At 35.8% G+C, this 22995-nt stretch overlaps 1 protein-coding gene across 2 annotated transcripts in view; it reads right to left on the reverse strand.

The window, feature by feature from the left end:
* Positions 1-154: 154 nt before the first annotated feature.
* Positions 155-22995, reverse strand: part of zgc:123305 — a 26104-nt gene continuing 3263 nt past the window's right edge. The window contains exons 1-20 of one of the 2 annotated variants that reach the window (XM_051706369.1): positions 20935-21045; positions 17028-17228; positions 15379-15474; positions 15072-15298; positions 14589-14696; positions 14048-14156; positions 12741-13482; positions 12519-12612; positions 11237-11421; positions 10957-11050; positions 10603-10672; positions 10432-10524; positions 8619-8686; positions 8159-8291; positions 5184-5332; positions 5003-5089; positions 4729-4881; positions 4200-4314; positions 4013-4116; positions 155-1564 (exon numbers count right to left, since the gene is read on the reverse strand). In XM_051706369.1, the coding sequence (XP_051562329.1) occupies positions 1420-1564; positions 4013-4116; positions 4200-4314; positions 4729-4881; positions 5003-5089; positions 5184-5332; positions 8159-8291; positions 8619-8686; positions 10432-10524; positions 10603-10672; positions 10957-11050; positions 11237-11421; positions 12519-12612; positions 12741-13482; positions 14048-14156; positions 14589-14696; positions 15072-15298; positions 15379-15474; positions 17028-17228; positions 20935-20997 (3036 nt within the window). In that variant the 5' untranslated portion in view covers positions 20998-21045 and the 3' untranslated portion in view covers positions 155-1419. Of the gene's footprint in view, positions 1565-4012; positions 4117-4199; positions 4315-4728; positions 4882-5002; positions 5090-5183; positions 5333-8158; positions 8292-8618; positions 8687-10431; positions 10525-10602; positions 10673-10956; positions 11051-11236; positions 11422-12518; positions 12613-12740; positions 13483-14047; positions 14157-14588; positions 14697-15071; positions 15299-15378; positions 15475-17027; positions 17229-20934; positions 21046-22995 lie in introns of those variants that run through there. The other variant, XM_051706370.1, reaches the window with a different exon arrangement.

The following is a 22995-nucleotide window of genomic DNA, read 5'->3' on the forward strand; positions in this document are numbered from 1 at the left end:
TTACTCAAGATAGACACAAAATTCTGGTCTAATTTCACAATAGCATGACTTCGGAATGCACAGGCATATCTAAAACAAGAATATTTATATATTTAAAAAAAACTTCTGTAGAGCTGCGTACCCTTTGAAAAAAAATCACTAATTTTATTATGTGGCAAAAAAGATATCATTGCAAAACATCCTGTCTTCATCCTTATGTTCAGTTATGACTCAGTAACACTAAAAAATACAACAAACACTTAGTCAGACAAACTCTATTTTAAACGTTTTAAACTTAAAAATGCAAGCTTGTTAAACTTGGGAATACATGTAGACATTACTGTTATTTCTCAGTTTGTTGGACCTAATTTGTCTTTAAAGGTGCCATCAGTAACTTTTGTCTTTGTGTCATCTTGGACTTACAAATGTGGCTTGGATGCAGCATCATTTAAAATCACTAGTTTTCAGTTTGAGATGTCATTGTAGAAATGTAGTATTCACAGTCAGACATGATTACTTTAATCAATGAGTGAATGTGTCCAATAACAGGACAGTTACTGAGAATAAGAGAGTAATATTTGGCTGGCCATGTGATTCTAACATGGCCGCCCCCATGTGTGGACCCTCTCCATGTAGAATAAAACAGCTTTTATAAGGTTACTGATATGACTGGAGTCTTCATTTTAATGTGAGTGCTCATGAATTCATACATACGTATATTACAAAATTACAATTCATGTCTTTAGGAGTTAAACCTTTTTAATGAGGAAAAAATTACTGAGTGCACCTTTAAGTTGAGAAAACGTAAAAAGACCTTAAGAAGAAACTTTAAGTTTTTTTTACAGTCTATTCGGGTAAAAATAAAAATAAACTGCTTTGAAAAGATCTGTATTTTTCCGACACAACTGCCCAAATGTGATCATTGATTGCACACAAATGCTTTTATTGTTTTAACGTCCCTGTATACAACAAATGAAAGCCAAATGAATATAGATTGTCCTCGTTTTAGCACAATTTGAACGCTCTTAATAAATAAAAGCACAATTTAGCTGCATTAAATATATGCTGATAAAATCATATTCAAACTCTTACAGTAACCACTCCTAAGAAGTAATTATACAAAAAATACAAATAAAACAAAAGCCCTTGAATCCTTTATAGGCCATTATTTGGTAAAGAACTTGAAATGAATGTACATTTATAATCACAGCTCTGCTGACAGTAATGGAAGTCCACAAGCTTATCTGTAGGCACACAATGGCATTAGAACAGTACTGAATGGGGGTAAAACAATTTTATCGGAGTATTAATTATTTCAAATGTCGAGGAAGAGGCTCAGTGTAGTGTTACGACATTATGACTGTACATTCACTAACCAGCAAGCATTTGGCTGCGTTTGAAAGGAATAGTTTCCCCAAAATTAAAAAATCTATATTGTGTCTAGATCAAGGAAGTGAGGTCCACCGGAGGTAACGGCTCTCTCCAGAATGAGAAATGACTGAACTCTGGACAGTCGAAGGATGTGGTTGGGTCTTTAAAGATGAAGGGGAAGACGTGATCCACAAGCTCGCTTAGATGAGAGTACCTGAGGGACACACATTCACGAGTATGTTAAAGTCAACATTACATTCGCAATCCTTTTTACTGCCATAATATGATATTCAATGAGAAAACAATGTAAAAGATTGCAAAGAATGCCACGCGATCGGATTTGTTTACATTTCGCAGTTGAATTTACATTTTATCAATATGAAAATGAAAACGCACATACCCATTCAATAGTGTAACTCATTTAGAGAAACATTGATGGATTCTTATTTGTTTATTTAACATTTCTTCAAAAAAGAATTGTCATTCATGTCCATTTTGCACTAAATTTATGCATTCAGAAGTGCTATAATACTCTCATATTGAGTAAGAATGGGGAGGCCACTGTTATAATTTGTCAAGCCAAATATGGACTTTAGAAAAATAATTTATTACTTCATGCATACCTCACATTCTATAAATAATTTCCTTCCAGCCTCATTCTATCAGATGCAGTAGATTCTGTGTAATTTGTCATGTTAATTCATGATGCAAAAGCTATACGTGGTCATTATATGCACCTGCTATACTCTGTTGTATTTTGTGATAAATGCTGTGAAAAGAATCCGCGTTATGGTCATATAAATGATTGTATCTCTCACTCGCTCGCACGCACACACGATCCTTTCTACTACAATAACCGAACTAGTAACAGTGGCTTGGGCAGTGTCTATGCATGATGCTTAAACAGTGGTGTAAGAAAGTACAGTACTGTGCAAAAGTTTTAGGCACTTGTGAAAAATGTTGCATAGTGAGGATGTCTTCAAAAATAATGTCATAAATAGTTTTCATTTATCACTTAACGTCATACAAAGTCCAGTAAACATAAAGAAGCTAAATCAATATTTGGTGTGACCACCTTTGCCTTTAAAACAGCACTAATTCTTCTAGGTACACCTGGACACAGTTTTTCTTGGTTGTTGGCAGATAGGATGTTTCAAGCTTCTTGGAGAATTCACCACAGTTCTTCTGTCTATTTCAGCTGTCTCAATTACTTCTGTCTCTTTATGTAATCTCAGACTCACACGATGTTCAGTGGGGGGCTTTGTGGGGGTCATGCCATCTGTTGCAGGGCTCCCTGTTCTTCTATTCTAATCTTTTCTATTTGCAAAAGTAATGTTTGGGAGTCTAACATTTATATTTCCTATTGACACACTAAAGCTGAAGATATAAATAACCATCTTAAGACAAATGTTTTTGTGAAACATCTTATGTGCCTAAAACTTTTGCACAGTACTATAGTTCTACACACAAAAGCATAATAATGACAAAACCTGAAAATGTTGTATGTTGTAACCGTAATTCTAAAATTTGAAAGTCACTGGAAATGTCCTAAAACACTAGTCTAGTCATCGATATATCTTACCTTCCATTCTCTTCTTTTTAAAGAAGGTGAAAAGTTTTTCTTGAACTGTTCTCTTGGCCGTTTTGGAAGGTTCACAAAGCTGACGAAAATTGCATTACCTTCAGGGGCCTAAGCTTCCCATTGCTAAACTCCAAAAGAAGCTGGCACACTCATGGTTGCCAGATTGCACAAATAAAGCATGACACTGGCAGAATATTTCCAAAATGTAAAGTGAAAAAATATGATTGGGTGATGCATCTTTTGATATCTAACAACCTCAAACATGTCTAAAATCTATGCGGCTCGGCTATTCGCCATTATTTATTATTTCCATAGAGAATTGGATGGTATGGGGGGATGGTGGTTTTAAAAGGGGTATGCTTTTTGCCTTTTCTTTCAACAAGGGGGATGGCATCCCCCCCGCATCTCGAGCCCTGGGTATAAATCTCTGATACAAGTATACGTGTACATGCCATAAAATCAGTGGACATGCTGTAATTAAAAGTTGGGCAAAATCTTCTGCCAAAATCAAAAGTTGGGCAAAATCTTCCAGTTTTTTTAATGCGTTAAACAGTCCACTATTAATCACAGAAATTAACACGTTAAATTTCCCAGCCCTAGTTTACAACTATGATAATCTAAACAAAGAGTAAAATAAACCATTTCGATATTTACTGTATGAAAGTTATTTCTATCAATTAATAAAAAAAATACAACAGTTGTGATGTAATTTCCACCACCCCAAACAATTTTGCCCCAAATTACGTTTTTTCAAAAGTCAGTGCACTTGTTAAGCAAGTGGACAAAAGTGTCAGTGAAGTGCATGCTTGAGATGAAATATACGGCAAAACAACGAAAAATCAAGGGAAATATTACTTTATACTGGGCGATCTAATCAAACTGTAATTTGACCAAATTATGCCAAAGTGTGAAAATTGTATTTAATTGTGTGTATTAAGGATGCATAAAATGTTTGCTATGAAATTAGCCTTAGCAAGGCAAAGGAGTCGAGCAGTTAATTAAAAAAAACTTTAAAATTGTCATTTAAATTTGTCATTTATATACAACATACTATATACACGTATGTGTGTTGTAACTTACGAGGACTTGTTGCCTTTGGTCTTTTCCTGTATGAGTTCTCCTTTTGGGTTCACAGTAAATATACGACTCTCTGGTACACCAACCTCCTTATATGCATAAGCATCCTTCATATAAACACACACAAGACATGGTCAGGTTTCTCTATGATTCATGGGAGCTGAACTTATGTTTTTTATGGCACACTTACGTTAGTTCTGTTGCCGAAGGCGGCGTAGAATGGCTGTCTGACGGGACTGAAGAGATCTCTGATATCAGTGAGACAAGCGATCTTAAAAACCTCTGGCTTCTTCTCAATTACCTCCCTGAGATCAACAAAAAAAACAGACATCGACGCATAAACACACAAATAAGTACATGAACAGTAGTCTTAGCCAACGGCATGCCCAAAATACATTCACAGACTACATTTCTGCTAATTTCTTCAGTATTTTCTGCACAAAGAAACTGCCACTTCACTATTTAAATATGCTTTTTTTTCTACTATTGTGGTATAAGCGAATATGAATGAAACCCGTCCCTAAAGGAGAAGTAAACAACATAAAGTACTGTTATTGGTCACTTTACATGTCAGTCATGTCTAAGTGGGCGGTTCTTGCCCAGAATTAGCTGCAGTGTCGATCAGACCCTGTACCCTGATAGTCAAAAGTCAAGACAATGTGTTTATATGTGTGTTTATATGTGTGTGTGTGTGTGTGTGTGTGTACAGTTGTGTTCACCTGTGTAGTGCTGAAAAAAGGCTGCTGGGAGCCAGTAGCACTGGTCCTTTAGGCAATTCAGTTCCTCTGTCATTCACCCACTGTAAATAACCTTTAGTGATGTCCGCCATGCCTATAGCTCGAGCCGAACAGTACAGGAACTTATAGCCATTCCTACAAGAGAAGAACAGCGCATCAATGCATAACTCCTATATAGCCATTATTCATCAGTGAACATGCTTTAAGAATGTTTCAATATCCGTTTTATGAATTATTATGCATGTGTGTTCCTTACTGATGTATTTTGTGATATAGTTTGGCAATGCCGTGATGAGTCCAGTCTTTCCCCAGCTGTGGTAAAATGTGACCGAGTGCATCTGACCTGAAATGGCAAGAAAGATAAGGTGAACAACTTTACCTTATATACATGAATATAAAAAATTGCCACACATCAACCTACAATGCAACACACTCACTTTGTGATGGTCCCATCGATGTCTGAGATGATGATTTTGTCATTATAGTTCCAGAGGTAAATGGCGGCTTCACAGCGGCAGGTGCCCTGATACTGTGTCGTCACACTGAAAACAACCTTATTAGCTCCCTCACGCAGATTCAAACCCTCCTGCCACACACATACATACACACAATGTCATAGTGTCAATTCTTCCATGTCATTGCATAATATTGCATAGTTTCTGATAGAATTTATTCATAAGTAACTGTTTTAGGTGAATGTCCAGGTCATATTTGACCAAAAGTAAATATGTACAGTATATATATATATATATATATATATATATATATATAAAATCACGAAGAAAAATCACATATTAAATTCAGTACAACAAATACTACTTTGATGTATACATTTTGTTTCACAAATGTACTTCACAATTTCAATAATATATCATTATTTTTTGCATTAGTGTACTGACAATGAGATTTTTTCTGCATTACAGTAATGACAAATAATATTTTTTCCCATATTGCAGTAATGACAATGAGATTTTTTTCCTGTATTACAGATGAGAGAGATTTATTTCACATAACAGTAATAACAATGAGATTTTTCACGCATTACAGTAATGACAATGAGACTTTTTCCGCATTACGGTAATGACAATGAGACTTTTTCCGCATTACGGTAATGACAATGAGATTTTTCTCACGTTACTGTAATGACAATGGGATTTTTTCCGCAATACTGTAATGACAATAACATTTTTTCCGCATTACGGTAATGACAATGAGATTTTTCCGCATTACGGCGACGACGATGTGAATTTCGCATTACAGTAATGATAATGAGAATTTTTCATGTTACAGTAATGACAATGAGATTTTTTCTGCATTATGGTAATGACAATGAGATTTTTCCGCATTACGGCAATGACAATATGATTTTTTTTTTCCACATTACGGTATTGACAATGGGATTTTTTTCCAAATTACATTAAAGACAATGGGATTTTTTCCGCATTACAATATTGACAATGAGATTTTTCCGCATTACGGTTATGACAATGAGATTTTTCCGCATTACGGTAATAACTATGGTATTATTTCCGCATTAAGGTAATAAAAATGTTTGGGTATTTTATTCCCAGCAAATGTGTGATTTAGTTAGAGTTAATTTTGACCCCTTAATAAAAAGGTTTTCGAGCGATGTGGGCAGGTGGCCTTCATTACATTTATCGATGATTGGGAAGGTTAATGTTATTAAAATGAATTGTATTCCAAAATTCAACCACATGCTACAATCTCTCCCTATAGATGTCCTCTTCTCTTATTTCAAGCAATTTGATAGCATAGCAAAGTCCTTCATTTGGAATGGTAAACGTCCCAGATTACATTTCAGTAAGTTGCATAGGCCGATTGACAAGGGTGGGCTAGGCCTACCCAATATTTTTTTGTATTATTATGCATTTGGTCTCAGACATTTGGCTCATTGGTCACTTCCACCTGAGAGAGCCCCTCCCTGGTTTTGTATTGAACAGGAATTTCTTTCCCCTATTTCGCTATTGCAAAGCCGTTCTATCAAACTAATCGAAGAAGTTAAGTTACACCCCGTTATCTCGCATTTGCACTCGGTATGGACAAAAGCGTCCAGAGTGTTTAATTTGGACATTTATTTAAATGTAGCCTCGAGCATATGGCTGAACCCAAAACTATGCATTATTAAGTCCCCTTTCTGCTGGTCAGAGTGGATTGTGAGGGTGAGGTTGTGAGGTTAATATGCTTATTGACCTATATGAGAGTGGAGTGTTGAGATCCTTTGAAAATATGGTTCAACATTTTGGTATTCCCAGATCTCAGTTTTTAGGAATTTACAGCTGTGTCACCTGCTCTGTGCTATTTGTGGGAGTAGCACACACTCCCCTAAAGCGGCAGATATTCTGGGAGTGGTGATTACTGCTTTTGGAAAAGGTCATGAGGCATCAGTGTATTACTCCCTTCTAATGCAGAGTCTGGGGGAAGGAGCTTCGGCTTCTCTCAAGAGATTATGGGAGAAAGATTTAAACTTGGTATTGGAGGAGGGAGTGTGGGCTAGGATTCTAAAAAAACGTCAAGTCTACATCTAGAGATGCGAGGGTGCATTTTATGCAATTTAAGATTTTACACAGATTCTATTGGACCCCTTCTAGATTGTATAGGCTTGGTCTGAAAGACACACCCACCTGCTGGTGATGCCAATCAGAAGATGGGGACACAACCCATGTTTTTTAGTGGTGTGTTACGATCCAAGAATTTTGGTTGAAGGTTCAGAGTTTTATGTTTGACGTATTGGGCACTCAAATTTCATTTGCCCCAGACTCTGTATTTAGGCGATAGGGCGGTCATTAATATAGGGGATAAACACATAAAAAATTGGGTCCTAGCCAGCATTATGATTGGCAGACAGATTGGTCTTAGGGGATGGAAGTCGGCTGGAGCACCCTCATTTCAAGAACGATGGGGAGAGTGGCGGCATTCGAGGAAATGTCATGTAGAAGGCTGGGAAACTTAGATTTATTTGATTGGAAATGGGGCAGCTATTTGGCCTTCTTGGAGGGCTCTCGGGGAGGGGCAGTGGAGAGAGAAGTATAGTTTTAAATGTGTGTGATTATTATTTAATTTTTTTATATACATCTCTCTCTCTCTCTCTCTCTCTCTATATATATATATATATATTTTTTTTTTTGTTTTTTTTGTTTTTTTTTTGTTTTTTTTTGTGTATACTCATTTAACAGTGATGTGATAGAAATGTGCTAAATTGTCATTTAAATTATTTAGCAATGCAGACAATCTTATCAAAAGATAATTTCTTATTTTTTTCTTTTATTTTGAGGTGAAATATGGCTTGGACAGTTTTCAGTTTTCAACTCATTTCCAAATAAATGAATTAAAGTTGAAACTGTTCCACACACACACACACAGATGATGCTGATGTGTTAGGTGTGCTTCTTACAATCTGTTCAGAGGTCAGTCGCAGTGATTTACGGTACATCTGACTGATACACTGCGCTGTGTTCATACTGTCACTCTTCTGCCGCACAGAGATGGAACCGTCGTCGTCACTCGAGAGTTCAACAGAGCATTTCCTGAACACAAACACATGACAAAAAACAAACTTTACTGGGGCAAAAGACCAAATGAGCAATGCACATATTCCCCTAAGTGAGCCAGTAGCATTGATAATATTGACATTAATTATCTTTAACTGAAAAAAAGTGTCAATATGTCAAAGGTCAAGAGCTCTCTTAAGAATAGAAGTATGAAACCAAAGTATATTTTACTAAAGTGACTTATAAATAAATTTGGTACAATGTAATAAAAACTGCCTGACAGTTAGAATAAGATGCAAGCACTTGAAGTTGTGATGCTCAATTTACTGTAGAGAGTTTTGCACACACACTCGCATGACTTACTTCAATGTTGAGGGTCCAGTGACAGAGGCAGATGCTTCCAGTTGGTTTTCCACTAGCTTTGAGCTTCTCTGATTGTTACAACATGGGAAAATATTTTCTAGTGAGAACTATTTGGTAGGTTAGATAAACTATCTGACATACAATTAACATATCATGATGTCTTGACCTTTTCGAGTGTATCCAAAAGTTAAATCATACAATGTTTTAATTTTGACATAATCTGTTGAATTGTTATTTATGGAAGCCCTAAACAGCCTTCCTGAGCCTATGTCCTACAAATGTTTTCTCTTTTTTTTTCCTCTCTCTGAATTAGTTCTTCCTCCTCAATTGGCAAGATTGAAAGATTTTTTTCTTGCTTGCTTACAATTAGCATGTGGTACCAACCTCGGCCACCAAGTGCCACTATCAGTACATATGAAATCTTATACTGACAAGGTGACAGAAAGTGGTGAAGGCCATCAAACAATCAGAAATAACTCCCGTTGTCACTCCCGTTGTCACTCCCGTTGTCACACTTGACAATGAATGCCATATGAAACATATGTAACCTGAGTTATATTCATTTAGACCCCATTTCCACCTGGTGTTACGATGCATCTGGGGTGATCCGATCATATGTGGTCAGGCAAGACAAATCGCTGTTTACACCTGATCGCTAAATGCAAACCTGTGACCACCTGTATTCGGATTTGAAGGGGAGGGTCTCTGTTTCATGACGACATGCATCAACCACTATATCAGTGTGTTACTGCATAATATTAAAGAGCAACAAAGTCAGAAAAGACAAAGAAAGCACTAAAAAAAAACTGCGCTGCTCTCCCAGATGCTGCTGAAATTTAATCTAAGTACAAACACAAAATGTCAAGCAGAATTATCTGTTGTTTTAGTAGATTTCCTGTATTAACCTGAGCTTCAGATGTTTGTGCTTGTCATCCATTTCACTGCATGTTGATATCAGACACACTGAAAAAGATCTGTGAGTTCTCGTGATTGTGCATGTATCCGCTCTTTCAAATTTTCTGATCGGACGGTTATATCCTTTTAAAGCCGCTCGTAAACGGCAAATTTTAAACTCTTGTTTTAGTGCAGCGGTTGATTGACAGGTGAGGGGTGGTGCTGGGATGCATACAGGACAGATTAGTGTTTACACCTCAAATGTGATCTGGACACATGTGTTTTTGACCACAGTCGTATGTGGTTATAGTGATTATAGCTATAGTATTTAGTGCTGACCACGTGTGATCGGATCACCCGAAACGCATCTTAATACCAGATGGAAATGGGGTCTTAATTGTAAGATTTCATGTATTAGAAGACTCTCTAACATTATATATGTTTTTTTTTTTTCTTGATTAAGATTTGGAAAACATCCTTGTTACTGAATTAGAACTATAAATGAACTATAAATTTATACATCAACAGATAAAGTACCACAGACATTCTTTCACCTTGTCAGCAAAAGATTTCATGCTTACTGATAGTGGCACCTGATGGCCCAGGTTGCTCGTGCATGCTAATAGTTAGCTGGCAAGATGAAAAATAATTATCATGTGTTGCCCCTTTAGGGGGAAAAAAGAACAGAGAATCTGAGAGAAAAAGAACAAAAGAATTTGCCCAAGAAAAAAAAAATTGCAGATAATTTATGTTTTTTTTAGGACATAGGAAGGCACTAAGACACCTAAAAAAAAACACCAAGTGATTTTTTTCTTTTCTCTCCTTGTGGTTCAGGACTTCCGTAGATATTGAATCCATGATTTTATCCCTATTACATTTTTTTTTAACATTACATAAAACTGTCCTCTTCTGTTTGTACCTCAATATTGTTCATGTCTTTTCTCCTCCAGGAGAACCACCAGCGGCCAGATTTCTTTGGCATCTTATCTTTGACTAGTTTCTCAACGGTGCTCTAAAACAGAAAAACAAGTCAATATCAATGAATGAGAAGTCATTTAAACACTGATCGGAGACTTCTGAACTGATGTACCTTTGGTAAATTCTTCTGGAAAGCTTGAACTGACAGAATCATTGGAGCAGCTACTGCCCAGTTATAATACCTGAAACAAATGACAGCACAAAAACATGCACCATATTAAAATAAAATCACATCATGGATGTGATAAACAATAAATAAGCAGTGCTGGGGAAAGTACTTTGAAACTGTAGCTTTCCGAGCTATAAGCTACCCCTAAATTAAAGCTGTTAAACTACAGAGCATTAAACTAAAATCTGAAAATCAAGTCCAAGGGCAAATATTGCCCCTTCACGAAAACGTTCATTTCTGACACTGCTGCACATAATTAAAACATTACACATAAGCCAAGTAGAAAGCCACACTAACTTTGAGTTGATGCAGATGACAAGGTTTGGATCTTCGACAATTCCAGGGTTGCTGACAAAGTCTTGATACTTGACCAGTTGTTCTGTGAATTTCTCTGAAACACAAAAAAGCACACGTAGCTACAAGATGTGACTGACAAGTTGAGTATCTTCACAATGAAATACTGCAGTGCATTGAAAAAAACACGTTTAATATGATACTATGTGGAGCAGGATTTTGGACCAATGTGATTACACTGTGGGCGGAGCCACCCAGCAGAACACTTAACGACAAACTCTACCTTTACTGATCTGGCTGATGTCTCCTCTTCCGCACAGGGACATGGTGACGTCCAGCGTGTCTGTCGTTGAGTCGGACAGATACTCTGTGCCGCTGTCCGTGTTTGCACTGGCCAGCGACAGTGGCTGATCCGAGGGAGGAGACGGGTCAGGTGGATGATTTGTGCGGAGTTCCAACTCTGCCTCACTAAAAAAAAAGTAAAGTGAGAGTAGTGAGATATAAATCACCCTATTTGCATTTTCAGGTCACACGAAAATGCAGCAGATGTACTAAAAGTAGGGCTGCCAAAGTTGCTGCATCAATTCACAAGATTTAATATTTAGCGCCGTTAAAATTTTTTAAAGCAGTTAACACATTTACCTAGTTTAACATTACAATGGTTTCATTCTGTTGCGTGTGATTACCCAATACTGAATGCTTTACATTAAAGAGCCACTGATGATCATAAGAAAGTTCTACAAGACGTGTATATGAAAAATATGTTATAAGGGCAAGTAAGTACTAAGTAGCATATCTCTGACATTGGATCTTCTTCTCTGTTTACGGACATGATGTAAAGGTCGAAGGCAAGAATGCAGTTTTTAACACAAATTGTTTATGTACTGGCTCAATAATAATAGTACTATTTCAGCTGAAATATTTTATTTGGTTAATACTTTTGATGTGTGATGACGAAAGCCAAAATATTAAATTCCATGGATCAATATTTACTGAGTAATCCATTATTTTGAAGAAGGTGATCAAAATGACAATTTTGGAGTAAAACTACAGGTCGAAAAAATAACCTTAGAAAGATGTCAGAGTCGTTATTTTATTTTTACACAGAGATAGGTAGGTCTATTACTAAAATCAGTTTACTTCAGCACCTCTTGTTGCATTATATGCCAACTGTGCAAGTCACAAAATGGGGGCGGAACACTTTATGTGTTTTTTTGTTTTTGTTTTTTTTGTTTTTTTCAAATTTAGAGTGCCTATAACTCCAGAAGTATTAAAGATATCTTAATATCCTTTTAGATTCTGGTTCAGAACAAACTTTCCCCTTTGTATCTTCATTTTTGAGGTCCTATAAGGTTAAATCCCAGAGATATGGGGCTCTCAATGTGGCTCCATTTGAAAATGTATGGTCGAAAACCAAATATGAGTCACATGGTATGAAGCTGGTATAATGGATTACAGGAGATGACTACCAAAAAACATGAGATTAATCACAATTATTACCTACTGACAGCCCTAACTAAAATACAGACAAGAACATGTGTGCACATGTGTGTGTTATATTTGACCTCTTAGGGAAGTACAGGGCAGCGACCTCAGGGTTAAGAGTGGACAGATCTTCAAGATAAATATCTGATGGTCCCAAATGATGACTCCGCTTGACTGAACACACATACAGTAGAGGAAAAGAAAGAGAGTGTTTTATTTAAACTCTTTGGTTAAGTTCTGTTTCACATCATGTGCAACAACTGAATTTGTACTCATCAGCTGAGTGTAATTTAATCAACTACCTTTCCTCTTGTCCGGAGAGTCTGATGCTTTCGAGACAGACTCAACAAGAACCGTTTGATCTTCTGATTTGATGACAGATTCCACATCTGCTGTCAATCCAGCACTATCAGCATTCTGATTGGTTAACAAGGTCTCTACACTCGCACCCTCCTCTGGCTGTCCCGTGTTGAGTGACAGTTTTTCGGGAGAACTCGGGCTAAAGGAAGTTGGTGCGGAAGTGATTGTGCCTGATGAGTTTATCACAGTTTCTGCTTCTAAAACTTTATCAGTGTACGTCTCAATAAAAGTAACACAAGAAATTTCTTGGCTTTTGGAGTCATCCACAACTGAATTGGTCCCATGAATGTTAGAGGTGCTAGATATATTAGACATTTTGGCGTCATTTTCTGCGCTGCTAACAGTGACAGTTGCATAGTCTTTGGTCTTTTTGGTTTCCACTGTAGTCCAAGCCGATGGTAAGGAGTCCTCTGCGGACTGCAAGTTCACTACATGCGATTCCTTGACCTTGACGTCCAGCTGTACGTTATTTGTTGGCGAATTGTAAATTTCAGATGGGACTGGGTTGGTCGTAGCAATCTGAGGTTCTGGTCTCACTACGGTTATTGTTGCCATAGAATCAGTCGTCTCCACCTCAAAAGACGTTTGACGATGGATTGTCCGGAAGTGGGAGTGGCCAGGTGGCGTGAGGGGTGAGGGTGGATCACACTGGGCATCAGATTCATCTCTCTTTGCCTGGCACACCTACACAAGAGAGGGAGAGAAATACACCAAATCACTGCTATTTGATCTTAGTGCTGCCTTCAACACCAAAGATCATGACATTCTCTAGGACAGGCTTGAGCATTATGTTGGCATTTGTGGACAGGTATTAACATGGTTTAGGTCCTATTTATCGGACACTACCATTTTCTTTGTGTAAACAAGGAATAGTCAGATCAAGAAAAAGTAAAGTATGGAGTGCCGCATGGCTCAGTATTAGGTCCTTTGCTTTTCTCCTTGTATTTGCATCTGAACAATATCAGGAACCACGGAATTAGTTTTCACAGTTATGCCGACAATACTCAGCTTTATATTTCCTCGAGACCGCTAAGACCTGTGAGTTTTGCATGTGCAAGCACCACACACATTTTCTTCAGGGAGTGTGAAAATGTAGTTTCACTGCCTGTTGTTTAAATCAGCCTTGTCGAAAATGATCCTACAATGTGTAAAATGTTGCTTAGGTAGGCAGCACTCTTGGTTTTGGAACAGAGCAGCAGGGTCCTGCTTTTTTTACATTATACAGAGAGTTTATCGGAGATAAAAGTACCTTTGGAAAAGCACCCCAGTTCCACTGCATGTGAGGTCCTACAGACTCCTGCGGTTTAAACAACTCAGAATCACTCTTAGGAGAGGAGGGGCGACTGTAGAACACTGTACTGAGAAAGAGAGATAACAAGAGAGAGTGTGATTAATGAACAGCATTCAGGTTTGGGCTGAGACATCCATAATATAAACAAACAGGGTTTATACTGTTGGGTCCACTTGTAAAAATGCTTCCATTTAATTTAATACAGGTTTTTCCTCATTACAAATTATGTTTGAATATCCAGCATGATTTGAGATTGTGGAAGCAAAGAAATCGGTCTTTTTGAACAAAGGAGTTAAATTTGCCCATTCGATTAGTGACTTAGAAATAGTGCAATAAACTTATTTCTAATTCATTACTTTATTTAACTTTATTTCCAGGTCCAAATTAGACTTTGAATCCCAGATTTTCAATGTGGACTCAAGACTTTTGATCCCCAATGTAAATGGATAGCACAAAAAGAATTTAGCTCTTATAGGATGATTAAGGGATATATAATTACCTCTCATTAACAGAGCATTCTCCATCAGAGTGAGGGTACACATCTCTGCTCTGAGCTCCTGACAGTTCTTCATAAGGTTCCTCTGACAGTGAGTAGTATACAGACTTACTATAAAGAGTAAAAACACAAACTGACAATGACCCATTGAGTTTGAGTGGACAACAATGTGTTTCTTTGTTCCTTAAGTTCAACTAGTAGAGCATAGCATGAGAAATGCCAGGATCTTGGGTTCGATTCCCAGGGAACAAATCTGATAATTTGATGAAATTCTGAAAAATGAGGCAGCACCAACAAATCAGCACAAAGGAAATTTTAGTTTGATGACACTGTAGCATAGTATTTTGTTAAAAACTATTTTTTGGTAAGGGTATAGTCAACTTTTAGCATGGAAATACAATGATAATTTATTGTACTATTTCTGTGGATTTCACTGTTACACAGAAAATACAATAAAATACTTTATAACCAAGTATCATTTCTGACCATGTCACCATAGGAGATTCTTCTTTATGGACATCCTGGTCTAGACTCTCTTTCTCATCTGAGGAGGAACTGACATCCATGTGCGTGTCAGAACGTGCCCGTTTCCTGCGGCGTTTCTTGCGTCGACTGGATGAAGACGTGATGTTGAAGGGAGATTCAGTGACCTCAGAAACTTCAGGAATATCAGTGGGGATCGGAGAGGTGCAGAGATGAGCGGGAACCCTCGTCTGAGAGAGAGAGAGAAACAAAAATTATGAAAACAATATACAAGCAAAGCATAATAAAACTCCAAGTATTCAGGATGTACCTCAAAATCTTCATTCTCTTCCACAAAGAAAGCTTCTCCATTATCACCCAGTTTCATATGCAGGTGCACAGGCTCTCCATTGATCTCAATATCTACCTGTGGAATCAACTGAGGAGTTACATTACCTGAAAAACAGACCTTTCCCTCATGACGTGTTACCTAATGCGTTCGCTGGCATGAAAACAACAGTATGTCCTTAGAGTTGAGCACACTTTTTGACCAATGCATTTCCATGACTTTACCAGTGATTTATGATTGCACTCAAAATAAGCAACTTTCTGCAAATTAAATATACTGTAAATATAATATACACTACATATATAGCATAATTTCCATGTCTTTTCTAGATCCAGAAAACAATGTAAAAATTCCCTGTATGACATCAGGTGGGACATATTAGTAAAACATCACAGAATGAAAATATGATTATGTTTTCTGCCCAGAAAAATGTGCTACCAATGTTTTAACCTCTTTACCTCTTTTTTTTTTTTTTAAGTGATTACACATTTATTTTTTTTACCCCCACTTATTTCATGCTGACAAGATATTATACACACGTTCTGGTGTTAAATGTCTGCAAATCCAAGAAAGAACAGCATATTATAAGTCAAGCAAGACTGTTTCTTCAACTTCGGGCACTTGTGCCAGGAGTTGATATATATATATATATATATATGTCTCAATAACATTGACTTGGAAACTTTTTACCAGGCCTTCATCATTTATTTTTGGTACTTTTCAAATGTCTTTTATGTATAGATTTGACTGTTTTAGTCTTCAGACCCAGACTTTCAATATTAAACTATGAAATTCCATTATAAAAATAAAAATTATTACATGTTTAAAACTATTATAATCTAAACAAAGAGTGAAATAAACAAACCATTTCAATATTTATTGTGTGAAAATTATTTCTATATATTTTTCAAAAATTGCAACTCTCCCACAGTTGTGGCATCATTTCCAGCACACCAAAAATGTTGACCCTAATAAAGTTTAAAAAAAAGTTAGTGCACTTGTTAACCAAGTGGACAAAAGTGTCAGTGAAGAGCATGCTTGAGATGAAATATGAAACAACAAAAAAAACAAAAAAAAATCAAGAGAAATATATATTATTGGCTGTCATTTCCAATCATGCTGTAATTTTGCCAAATTATGCAAAAAGTGTGAAAATATTATTTAATGCATTTAGGATACATAAAATGTTAGCTATAAAATTATCCTTAGCAAGACAAAGGCCATTTTATTTTCAAGAATGTTCAAAATGTAATTCCCATCAGTGTCATTTCCAACACTGAATTCTTTTAAACACAATACAGAATTTGAGATGTGCTGGAAATGACACTGTGGTGAGAATTTTCATGATTTTCATCACAAAAATGACCATCCAGGGATGCATGTACATACACTTTTGGACATTGTTAGTAGACAATTTAAATAAACTAGTGAGAGCGTAAAAAATTTATTAACTTTACTTTCTAGAAATCCACAGTGCTAAAAGTGCCTGAAGTTGAAGAAACACCCATAAAGGTCATCCAGAGCTCTCCTCTAAGATCTAAAAAGATCAATAATAACTACACTGCCCTAATGACAGCCACTGATGGTAAATATTAACTTTCACTAATTTCCAGACCCTCCCAAATCCTTACCACTTTCTCTTTGGACCGCAGGACTCCCAGTTTTCCAAAGCGTACGTGAAACGGCGAGCACTGGAAACTGCCATCAGGCTGGCGAACCACAATGACGTCGATGCCGCCGGTGAGTGTTGCCGGATTCAGCCCATGATACAGTTCTTTAACGGTCACAAACACCGTCTCCGCCAGCTGACCCACGTAATTCATGGTCTGAGACTGAAAAGAGAGAAAAAGTTGTGCAATTCGATGTTATTCTCAGATGTCCTACCTACTTCTATGCCAGAATTGTTTCTGACACTTTCAGTAAGACTGTGACCTTTGCACTTAGCTCAACAGTATGCAACATCTCAACTTTATCATCATGACATGCTGCCACATTTGAAGACATGCCAAAATGACATCACTGGACCAAGTTTGTACAACTTGGTCTATCTGATGAATCTACACTATTTATCAATATACAAGACTAATATTTCAAATGATTCGATTTTTATATTTTCAAGCTCTTTGTAGCTCACTAAAAAATACATAATTGTAGCCACCAACTCAAATTTTGGGTGGTAAGCCTTTATCAAATGTTACACTTGACTTATTTGTGCAAATGGCTGTAACCTTAAGCAGTATTTTAAACATACACAAGGAAACAGCTTAAGAAGTAACTAAATATGTGACTATATTTAGGTCATATATGTACAAATATTCGAGGACAGAAATATTTAGATTTTTAAGTTTAAGAGCACCGAGATTTACTCAGATAATCCTCAAATATCCAGTTAAACGTTTAGGGAAATAATCAGACATCATGATAATGTAGACTCACAGTATAAGGACAGATAAGTTTGGCATTAAATCAAATTTAAAGGAATATTCCAGGTTCAATACAAGTTAACCCTGTAAAGCCTGACATATGAAAGAATTGTCAGAAATTTTTTTACATTAAACTGTTTTTAGTACCATTAGACAATCTATAAAAAGAAATCATAAACAAAATAAAATGCGCTTTTTTTATATATATATATATATATATATATATATATATATATATATATATATATATATCATATTTGATACTTTAGGCTTTAAATGTCATTATCCTCCTGAGGCCCAGTGATTCATTTTTGTGTAGGACATTTGTTATTGAAGTTTTTCTACAGTGGTAAATCTTGAGAGTTTGGTCATGACAACTTCCTCTCCGTAGTCTATAAATATGGATTGAAATTTATCACAGTACAATTCAGCACATTAAATACAAAATGAATAAAATATTATTTTTCAATAAACAATTTTTATCATATGTATTTTATGCACCAAACACTATATTGACATTTAAAAAAAAGGGAAATTTAAAACTTTTTACACTGGGTCTCATGAACTTATGGTGAGATGATATTATAACAGCTTGTAATGTAAAATAATGGGATCTTTATAATGACAGAGCAGTCTGCAAATATGAAAATACACAGAAATATTAGTCCACACTTTATATATATCTTATAAAATGTATAATTTTCAAAGCTCTATGATTTGTTTTGTGGTGTGCATGGATGTAACGTAACAATGATTGAGAGATATTCCTCAAAAGTCTGTTGTATCATATTTGATACATGAATTTCAAAAGGGGGTTTTTCAATAAAATAATATGCAAAATTTTAACCAAGCACAAGTTGCTTATATTCAGCAAATGAACAGGGAGTGAAACAGGAGCTGTCAAATGTTGTGGATCATATTTGTGGATCATAACGCCAGCATTTGTGGCATTAAAAATAAAAACAATAGAAACAAAATAATAATTCTGACTCGTCCTTCCTTTAAAAAAAGCTAATAATGTGGACATGTGGCTATAATTTTGAAACAGTGAGTTTTTTACTGTTTACGGATTGACCCCACTGATTTCAATTGTAAGTGTCTCACTGTAACCCAGATTTTGCTTTTTTTTTAAAGAAAAGGAGGGACGAGTCAAAATAATTTTTTTTGCTAATCAATATTAAGCTGTAAATTCTGTTAAGCTTAACTTGTGTTGAACCCGGAATATTCCTTTAACCTTATAATTAGGGATGTATTGGCCACTGATATGAAAAAACAATGGTTAATATCATCACACTTTGTAAGAACTCTTTGAATTCAAATGCACAATCCAGAAATAATGATAGAAACAGAATGTAGAAGGGTTGGAACTCCAAAGAACATGTAATATTTCATTTTTATTCTTTCTCGCTCTCACATTAATGAGAAAAACCGTCATTACGTGACAATTATGAAAGCTGCACTTAAATGTACATGATAAGGTAAAACCTTCCAATTGCTATGAAAACAGCAAACATTGACTTCTGAGACAATGTTATGGTATCAATTAAGGTTGCATGATTGATCGAGTTAAGTTTGAAATCGCAATAAGGTCTTGCACGATTACAAAAGCTTGAAAGACTGTGTTTAAAAATAGACTGCAATCGGCTCTACAGTCGGCGCCCTCTAGCGGTCTGGACAGCATTTTCCATCCATTACAACACTAAAGAATTTAAAAGAACGTTTGGTTCCTTTGGTAACTTTTTATTTTTAATTGATGTGATTGACATTTTCGTGGAACTGCCCAACATAATATGTTTGTATAATATGAATTTGTGATGTTCTGTTATATACAGTACAAACATGTAAAATGTGAGTTCTGTTGCTTTGAACTGCAAAAACAGAAGTGCAAATATGTTTAAGAAGTATAAACTTTTTTCTCTCGTGCCAGAGACTGAACTCTCAGTACATCATTAACAAATACAATCAGTACAGCCTAACCTGGACTTCACACTTATGTGTAGATATCACAAAAATTATCCACACCCATGTCTAGATGACAGTGAATTTAAATCACAATCTCAAATTCAATCACAAAACCAAACCCCCGTTTTCTGTTACCATAATGCCATTTTAAATCAAGTCAAGCTCTGTTTTTTATCATTGTACAGGTAATTCAGATGAGTTTTTATTATTAAATAGTTAATGTAATTTGTACAGTCTTTACACTTTATGCTTTCAACTATTTCTGGAAAACAGTCAGGCAAACACAACAGAAACTCAAAAAATTGGTTCAGCATTTTGAACTATGACCTGACCTTTGAGTAACCCTGTTGAAAATGTAAAATAAGCCTTTAACTAGTGGTCTACCAATATTGTTTTCCCAATAGCTAATGCTGATATCTAAAAGAAGGGTTGCAGAGGACCAATAAAACCAATATAGCCCCATATAGTTATAATTAGAGGCAGACCGATATATCGGTTTTACCGATTAATCGGTGCCAATAGTTGCTTTTTGGAACTATCGGTTATCAGCAAAAATTGATGTCAATAGTTGCTGACAGTTTTTTCATAATTTTGTCATTTCAAAATAAGAGTCCCTGATGTGTATTGGGCTTGTTTATACTTAAAAGTCCAGCGTTATGCTCCAAATCTTCATTTTTTCTGGTTATTATTGGTATTTGTGGTTAAACTAAAAACTGCATCTGTGATTTTATTTGTTTTGGATGTCTTTGCCCGCCAAAGTAAAGAAAGAATCATTTTTGTTTGACATTTTACAAATAGATTTTTTTTAAAAAACTATCGGCCGATTAATCGGTTATCAGCCTTTCTCAACACATTAGTTATTGGCAAAATCCACTATCGGTTGACCTCAATAAATAATGATGTCAACTGAGATGCAAATGTTTTTTGATGAAATTAGACTTCACCAAAAGAATTCACCAAAAATATTTCAAAACAGATTGACAAGGCTAACTGTTGATTTTGTAACTTATACACATTTATCGGTACAGTAATCTCAAAACGGCTGACTAATCATTTTGTAACTATGTTAAAGTGTTTGAGGATTAGGCTATTATCACAGATGATTAAAATACCTAAATGAGAGAGTGGATTATCTGTCATGATGAGCTCTTACCCAGATTGACAGATGATATCGGTTTCCTGTAAATCCTGGAACCCTCCGCCCTTCAGCAGCCATCGAGGGCTAAAAACCTGCTTCATTCTACGGCCCTGATCTGTGTCCTAGTGATGGTGAGTTAACTACTAACTAGCCTTTCTATCTGGACGTCCTATCCACAGTCCACACAACATAGAAACTGCATCCAGAACCTATTTTACTTTCAAATCAAGGCCTATTCTCTCTCTTTGTTTCTCTCTGATGGTGTGTAGAACTGACAAAGAAGGTGATACTGGTGATTTTGAGAGAGACCCAGTAAATTCAACTGCTCTGTCATACACATTTAATGCATTCATTCATTCATTGAACTGACTGACATATATATTTTTTTTATTTTATTTATTGCTATTTTATGTTTAGTAGCCCTTAGTAATTATGGTTTTTATTTAGCATTTTTTCATTTATTTATTATTATTTTTATCTTGTAATTTGGTTGTATTAAAAAATCTAATTCGTGGTCTACCTTGTGGTTTATCTCTGCTCTTTATTATACGTATATATTAATAGACCAGAGATAGAATAATATCTTAAAATAAAAAATAAATAAAATAAATAAGAAAATATAAATAAAAAAAACACGAACACAATGCAAAAGCCAAAGCCAGCAGTTTGTAACAGGCTCAGTCATTCATTTGTCATTGTTTGGAATTTTGTGCTTGCTTACAAACCAGCTGTGTGTGTGTGTGTGTGTGTGTGTGTGTGTGTGTGTGTGTGTGTATGTGTGAGAGAGAAAACAAACCAGCTGGCTTATTCACTCATTTATAGTACGTTCATGATGGATGACACACAATTCACATTCTGATGTGAACAGTCATGCCAATGAAGCTTTACTGAATGTGAAAATAGAACAATGGAAAAAATGTTGATGATGACTCAAGTGAAGACTGATGTACTAATGTACTAATGTCCAACTTTAAACCTCTCACAAGGGTAAGTAGAGGACAGGGCGGGAATTTTTTTCTGAAACAGCTTTGCGTGCCCTCGCAATAAATGTACCATATTTTAGCATGATATTTGTAGAGAAACCATATTTATAATACAGGTAAACGAAAACAATGGTAAATAGTTTTCCTAAAAATGTAAGTCCTCATATGTGGACAGCGGGACTAAGTTGTGACATTTTAAATAATACCAAGCTATAGAAAATCTGATATTTTTAACCAAATTGTTTATCATGTTTCCAGGAGTGTTGACGTTACAGACATCAGAAATTAGCATAATTAATTCTGTTTCAAAGTAATGTCCAGCATCATCCAATCACTGCCAATCATGTTAAAATAAAATGATACATTATAAATTCTGAATCTATGTACTGATTATCATTGTCTCATGTCTGTCAAACATGTTGAGTGATCCAAACATCATCTGCAGCCTGAAACTGAACTTTTGATCAGATGAGCTGTTGTACACTATAGTGTACATTGTGTTTAGCAGTGTGGCGTTTCGTCATAAATCACTAAAATGTGTAAAATGTCATATCGGATGAAACTAGAGAGTCTAATCTTTTGACTCAAATAGGTTTCAGTGTAAAAACGTAATTAGGACTCTCACCAGATGTGGTTTTGTTGCCGTTTCTCAAAAGACAAACTCCGCTGTGGTTGGTGCCATGTTGTTTTGTCACACGACTCGGTGCGTCTAAAGTTTAACCCTTTACTGACAGCACAGAGTCTCCTGAACTGAGATCAGTCAGTTTAAGTGAATTTAAATTATGTGTTGTGTATAGCGAAGCCAAAATACAACGTCCACGCATGTGTACACTGGGGTCGCACGAGTCTACAGTAATATTGTAGTAAATATGAAAAGTAACCATGTTTTTTGGGGGGAAACATTAGTTTTAATACAGTATAGTGTATCCATATAGTAACCATGGTTAATCTTGTGGTTACTATGGTTTTACTACAAATACTATGGTAAATGGTAAACCATGTATTAAAACCATAATTATTTTTATTATCATAGTTTTTGTTTTCCTGTATTATTACTGTTGTTTTACTACAAATATGAAGGTTAAAATATGGT

This window comes from Myxocyprinus asiaticus, chromosome 9 (assembly GCF_019703515.2).
Source record: "Myxocyprinus asiaticus isolate MX2 ecotype Aquarium Trade chromosome 9, UBuf_Myxa_2, whole genome shotgun sequence".
Taxonomy (NCBI): Eukaryota; Metazoa; Chordata; class Actinopteri; order Cypriniformes; family Catostomidae; genus Myxocyprinus; species Myxocyprinus asiaticus.